At 41.7% G+C, this 7,135-nt stretch overlaps 1 protein-coding gene across 1 annotated transcript; it reads left to right on the top strand.

Annotated features, from left to right (window-relative positions):
* The first annotated feature begins 64 nt into the window (after nucleotides 1-64).
* Nucleotides 65-7,135, top strand: CEBPG (CCAAT enhancer binding protein gamma). Its single transcript, XM_026059296.1, has 3 exons — nucleotides 65-1,872; nucleotides 3,390-3,567; nucleotides 4,969-7,135. The coding sequence occupies exon 3, from the start codon at nucleotides 5,079-5,081 to the stop codon at nucleotides 5,529-5,531; it is 453 nt and encodes a 150-aa protein (XP_025915081.1). The 5' UTR covers nucleotides 65-1,872; nucleotides 3,390-3,567; nucleotides 4,969-5,078; the 3' UTR covers nucleotides 5,532-7,135.

Below are 7,135 nucleotides of genomic sequence, written 5' to 3' on the forward strand. Positions count from 1 at the left end.
GGGAGGGGCGGTCGTTAACGAGGTCGCGCTGCTCGGGGGAAACGGCCTCTAAGCAGGGATTTTGTCAACCCCCTCGGATGCCCTTCTGCCTCCTGGAGCCCTGCGGCTGCCTCGCGGCGCTTCTCGAGGGAGTTTTTCAGTAGCTTTAAAAATCTTCCTGGTTCCCAGATGAGCTTTTATAGCTCCGTTCGCAACTTTCAGAAAACACAGGCCTTGACTGTTTAGTATTTTGCTCTAACACCTGCTGGGAAATACCTTGTCAGTCAGTCAGACAACACAAGATTATATCATGCCGGTTACAGCGCCCATGTAGAAATGTACATTTTTGAAAAAGTTTAAGATGCGAGGAATTAGCTCATCTTTAAAAATAGTTAACTCCGTTGTATTTCATCAGACAAAGTCATATTGACACCTCCGCGGTTTTGCCTTGTGGTATCTGAGATGGTTTGCAAGTCTTGCATCATCAGTTTTGCTAGACTGTAATTGAAAATACATATTTTAGATGTCTTGAGCACATTCTTAAGCATGTTGGAGTGCATTTCTCTTGTATGTGGAAAAAGTGGAGGTTCTGAGAAAAATACAGGAAAGTAATGTTGCCTGTTACAGCAACAGATAGTAGATTTTGGCTTCCTCTTCTGAAGAAATGCCACCTAACCTCCAGAACGTGAGAGCTATCATCAGCTCCCGTTGGCTTGCCCAGGAGCTGAGGTTGCCGTAGGCCGTGCAGAGCTGGGCCTTTCCGCTGCTCAGCAAACACACGCCGGGAGTTTTATGCTGTTGTTCTTTATACAGGATCATCTGGATTTAGAGTCAGATCCTACTGGGGTATTCCTACTGAAGTCAATGAGAAAGGAGGCCACGTATTGCTGTTCAGATTTGGACTGATTTTGCACTGGATAGACAAGACAGCTGATCGAATTTGTACAGTAAAGTCATCCTGACTATTGATCAGAGTCAACACAGTCACATCTCAGAAAAAGAAGCAGAGAGAAGCACTTTATATTTTTTGCTGCTAAGTAAAATATTGGTTTAATTAACAAATCTTTTTTTCCCCAAAACAAAAACTTGGAAGTTTAAATTTCTTTTTTTTTTCTTTTGGAAAAGCAAAGATAATAAAGGTCTTGATTTGCTTGGGAGTCTCTGTGGTCCCTGAGGAGTGCTTTCAGACTGTAAGAAACTTTCCTCTCCTGAGAGGACACCTCTGAGTAACCAGCTTTATGCTGTAGTGGGTGGCCAGTTGGTGTCCTGGGTGGCCAGTTGGTGGCCCAAGGAGAGAAGAAGGCGGTTTTAACTGGCCACTGGAAATGCTAACATGTGCTGGGTGGAACCAGCCTAGGGCTGTCACTGAGCTCAAGCTAATGAGCTGCTTTATGGGAACAAGATGCTAGGAAACTTGAGCCGGCTCTCCAAGGAGCTGCCTCCTGCTATGCTGGGGCTATTGCCCATTCCCAGCAAACTAACCTGTTTCTGGAGAGGAGCAGAGCAGCTGTGTCTCTGTGGCAGGATACCTGAGAACCGAACTCTGTGAGACCCAGCTGCCTCCTCGTGCTCTTCCCCAATTATCGTGTCCTTTACCTCAGCTTCTTCAGAACCCCTTCCGTATGTCTCCTAGCTGCAGCCTTTAAACCTCCTTGCAATATTCCCTGAATGCCCCAGAGTACCTGTTGTTATCAAGGATATCCTTCTGTCTCGTGGTTCTATTGTATAACTGAAAATTGGCAATATAGATCCAGCCTCCAAACAACCAGGAGAAAGAAGTACTCTCCAGCACTGACTGTTATTGCTCTTGGGTTATCTGGGATGCAGTACAATTAGCAGTACTTGCTTTGTGTAAATATTAATTGGAGCAGGACTGGCATCCAGGTATCTCAGGTAAGTGTTCTGATAATCAGGCTAGACAGGAACCCGTCTCCCTCAAGGAATAGTTATTTAATACAGAATGGATCTGCTGCAGTAGGAAGGAGGTGAGGAAGATCCATTCCAGAATACCCTGTCCTTCATGGCCAGAACACTTACTTGAGAGGCGAGACACCTTGGTTCATCATCTTTGCTGAGATCCACGTACTGCCAACTAAGAACTTATTTCAAGTATTCAATTAAAATTTGATTTAATGGAACAAATCCTTTTCCTTTGAATTACAGGGGAATTTGATAGAGATCTTAAGCAAATATTAAAGCAATATTAAATAGTTTTGAGAGCATAGAGAGAAATAACAGGTGGAACCTGGTGATGTGAAGAAACTTGTTAAACTTTGGGTGAGGTGCCTTCAGGTGGAAAAGCCACCCTTTCCTCTGTAGTATCTCATGAAGCACAAAAAAGCAGTTAGTGAAAATGGTGTTTTTCACATGTGTTACTTAACTGGGCTGTCCAGATGAAGTTAACAAAGACTGTAATTTGTTGAAATAGAGGAGATAGGAAGGTATTCTGTCCAACTTTGAAAACATCCCAAAAATTAGTGAAAAGGTTTGGTTGTCATAGCCAGAGATGATCTAACAGACCCATATACTATTTGAGGGCTATAGAAATGCTATATTTAGAAATGTAACTGAGACAAAGCCAGAAGAGCAAATAGTTGCATCCTGACTTTTAACAATGTCCATGCAATCACCCATGCAGCTACTGTGACTGGTCCTGCAGACCTAGTATTTGCGTGTACAAATGTCTTGTTAGCTGTATATTCCGTTTAGCTGATGATCTGGATTGCTTCTTCAGTCAGAATCTAAGATGTAAGTGTGGTTTGCAAACGTTTTTTTAAGAGCTGAAATTAGGAAAATATTAAATGCAAGGGTTAAACAAGTACATATACAGATTTAGCTATACAGATGAGAGGCTTGATGGGCTCTTTCTGCCCTGAAATATTACTCCTAATGAAAAGATTGCTTGTTAGGAGGGGGGTGGGTGAACTCATGTCTTCCTCACTTGTTTGAAGTGAGAAAACTTCTCAGTGACAGAAGCATTAATTTTGAATAACATTCAGCCCAAACTTATTAGGCTTTTCTGTGAATTCTACTGAACTGCACTCTGCAGCTGCATCTTCTTCTGGCTTATTCAGATTATGAAAGAAAATTTGTAATTGACCTACACAGTAAAATTTTAACCTTGTTAATGATAACATTGCAGAAGGTAAAGTGGCAGCTCAGGCCGCTGAGAAAACCAAACAAACAAAGACAGCAAACAGTTGATGAACCCCTGAGTATAAAATAACCAGCAACACACTGCAGCTCATTTACAAACATCTCACCGTACTGATTCATTAACTAGGCACAGGACTAGAATAATCCATCTCTTGCGGTGTTCCTGATATAACCTGTAAGCTGTGGGCTGGACCCCTGATACTGGGCAATTAGCATTGCTTACCACTAACTTTGACTGCTTTCTTTCCTGACAGACCTGCTCGTGGGAGGAGGGTCAAGGAAGCTGAGGAATACTAGTCATAAAATAACATGTACATGTGTGACAGAGCATGGGGCTGCACCTTTGAAATGCAATCAGATCTTTCCAGATTAGGAACATTTTATGCCGGTTAGATAACCTAACAAGACAATCAATCCTCATTTGTCCTTTCTGTAAGTACTTTTCACTGGAGCCATAGGTAGGCATTTCGGAGCTTAGGAGAACCCTCTTGCCCTGTCCTCTCTTCTCTCCCAACCTTATCTCCCAGACAGTTAGGATGTTGCACCCCTTGAGAGGGGAGAACAAGGGATGCAGCCGTCAGCCTTGGCAGGGCCGTGTCCCAGCAGCAGCTGTGGGGGAGCCCTCCCTGTACCTGTACCACCAGTGGGGCAGGAGCAGGCTGACCCTCAGTGCTGGGAGAACTCAAGTCAGGTGAGAGGACGTCCTGCTCTGCAGTCCTGGTCGCCTGCCGGAGAGGAGAGCAGACAGTGACTGGGGCAAGAGCCTGGAAGCTACAGCAGGGGAAGATAGTTTGTAAGCGAGCCAGCTGTGACCCCTCCGTTCCTTCCCCTGGTGGCAGCAGTCCCCTCTCCTTCCAGTGTAGTGCTTCTCTCGGTGCCATAACCCCACTTTCCTGTCCCGCCTGCTCACTGCAGTACCGTTACAGGCTTAGCTTGTCTTACTGTGTTTGTGGTTGAAGGGGTTCCTTTAATATCACTCTGTCACAGCCTTCAGAGCATGCATGCAGCAGCACTAATATCAGTCTTTTTTTCTGCTACTTCATCATGTTTTGATATTAGTTAAATATATAAGTTCAGAAAGAATAAATATTAATTCACTTTAAAATTTAACATGGAAAATATTTTTGTCCAATTAATTACATTAGCTTTGATGAATTAATTTTTCCACTCAGTAATAGTGAGAGCTTAAAGCACTGTCATGAATCTGGACATAATCTTCAAAAACCCCAAACCTGGTGAAACAATCTTAGAAGAGAGTAGGTAAAAGCACTGGAGGATGCTGTAAGATGTAGGAGGAAAGGTGGATGGTCTGAGCACATTCTCCAGGAAAAAAAAAAAACAAAGAGGAATTTGTCTGTGCATACACCCAGATGGATAGTCTGAAGAGGACAAGGATCAAATATTCCTGTTGGTCAAGAGTCAGGCTGTTAATAGGTTTAAGCTGCAGAAGGAAAAATTCAGTCTGAAAATTAAGAAAATTATATAACTGGAGGAAAAGTTAGACAGTGAAACCTGTTGCCAAGACAGAGGTTGTGAAACTGGAGATTTTCAAGGCTAGGCTAGACACCCATCCATCAGGGATGGCTTTGGAATAACTGAGTAAATCCAGTGAACAATGCAAACAGCTTGACTAGATGACCCAGTAACAGTCCCTTCCAATCCAAATACATTCGAGAGACTTCTGAAATCTCCCAGTAGCTGGCAACTTTTCCATTTCCAGCATAGTAGTGGTGTTACTGCCAGCTGTACCATCAGTACCTTATGCTAAAGCCAGTGATGTACCAGATTGTAGCTGAATGCAGCACCTTTAATAGTGTTTTTTTTTTCTGCTAGGTTCAACTTGTCCTTAATCCATGTGAAGACTTGTTGAAAACACATTCTAGAAACTTAAAGGTTTTCAGTGTCCTAATAAATTCTGTTGTGTTAAAGAAGAGCCTGTCCAAATGAGCAAGACATCCCAGCAGAACACGGCAACAGATGCGAATGGAGTAAGCGTGATTCACACCCAAGCACACGCCAGTGGTTTGCAGCAGGTTCCCCAGTTGGTGCCTGTGAGTCCTGGTGGCGGAGGCAAAGCCGTGCCTCCAAGCAAGCAGGGAAAGAAGAATTCCTTTGTGGATAGAAACAGCGATGAGTATCGCCAGCGCAGAGAGCGAAACAACATGGCAGTGAAAAAGAGCCGGTTAAAAAGCAAGCAAAAAGCACAAGACACGCTGCAGAGGGTCAACCAGCTCAAAGAAGAAAATGAACGTTTGGAGGCAAAAATTAAGCTCCTGACCAAGGAGCTGAGTGTACTGAAAGACTTGTTCCTTGAGCACGCACACAATCTTGCAGACAATGTGCAACCTGTTGGCACTGAAACTACCACGACAAATCCAGAAAACAATGGACAGTAGACACTGTCATGAAATGAACTCCAGAAGTACAGCTTGTCTGTGCTGCCCATGCAGTAACCGAGCAAAAACTGTTCTTTTAACCATTATTTTGTGGAGATTTTCTTTCTAGGTTTAACACTGAGGATTTGATACAACTAAAGCATAATTTTAGAGTACTTGTTTTAAAGTGTTAAATATTTTTCTTCTCTAAAAGGTTTGGCTAATAAATGCAGATGATCTAAATTCAGAGTCAACAAGGAGCTTAGTATTAGAGGAATAGCATTTCCACAGAAATGTTCGCTTACCTTCTTATATCTTGCATAATGAGAGGAATCCAGCAGGATGGTTCACTGTAGTATCAGTGACTGATAATTGGATGAAATGTCTTTTAAGTACCTTTTAATGTATTTAAGCCTTTTGTTTTTTTCCATTACATATTACAAAACTGCAAAGGCTGTAGAGGGAGTTTGCTTTCTTGTTTGGTGGACTACTTTAAATCTGTAGAGCAAGTCCTGTAAAGCACCATTTAGGTCCTTCTTACCCAGTTATAGTTAATGGGGAGGGTGTAGTAATAGTGAGCTGGGATGCTTACTAACGTTTTTTAGAAAAATAGCAATATAGTATGATGACATATACAGGCAGTTGGCTTCCAAACTGCAATTGATAGTCTGAAGCATCATGTATAAGGGGTAAAGTAGCACACTGAGAAAGCCTTTCAAGCCTATCATGTGTTGACATTGTTCACCTAGTAACTCTGGGGCCTTAAGAGAACATGATTTTGGTTTTCAGAAAATGTCAAAATGCTACCAAAAAACTGCTCTGCAAAATTGCATTCTTGCAAAGGTGCAGGTATCAGGGAGAACAAAATGTGTGCAGCTTGGTTAAGCGATGAAAGGGGTAATGCAGCGTCTGTTCAGTCAGAATATATGGATCACTGCTCATTCGTTTCCATTTTCATGGCTGTTCAGATTTGCAACAAAGATCTTACAGAAGTCCAAAGTGATTTTAAAAATAAATGGCCCTGGTCTGAATAATTGATTCAGCAGAACTTCTATAGCCATCATAGAGTTGTGTGAAGGAGTATCTTCAGTCTTGTCTTATTTTCATAGAACTTTTTCTATAGCAATTTTTAAATGCTAGTAATAAGTCTTTGCCATGATCCATAATGCAGTGGTATGTACTATATTGAGGATTTAAACAATAAAAGTAAAGCAGGAAGTTTGATGTAACCTTAATTTATTTTCATTTTTAAATATTTCATTGATGGTATGGTTGTGTTACATTTAACCTGTGCGTCTGGCTAGTGGATTATTACACTGTCTTAATTTCCCTCCCACACTACCTTTTTCCATAGATTATTTTGTAGGATGCTTGTTTGCATTATATCTGTACTTAGGAAGAGAACTTGGATAATAGCTCTGTGAAGATGCTGTTAGAAAATAAAGCCTCCAAAAGTTCATTTTGAATTTAAATTTTTAATACAAAGGTAATTACATGTGGAAGACTTTTATGGACTGTTTTGGATTATGGTAGTCTTTTTACAAAGAAGTGTTTTTTGGTTCTAGCTGCAGCTTAAGTAGGCAAGGTTGAAATAACAGAAGCTAATAAAAACATTTTGCCTCTAA

This window comes from Apteryx rowi, unplaced genomic scaffold (genome assembly GCF_003343035.1).
Source record: "Apteryx rowi isolate R43461 unplaced genomic scaffold, aptRow1 scaffold_1, whole genome shotgun sequence".
Taxonomy (NCBI): Eukaryota; Metazoa; Chordata; class Aves; order Apterygiformes; family Apterygidae; genus Apteryx; species Apteryx rowi.

Coding starts and splice junctions, on each gene's coding strand:
- CEBPG (XM_026059296.1), top strand. CDS start 5,079: ATGAGCAAGACATCCCAGCAGAACACGGCAACAGATGCGAATGGAGTA.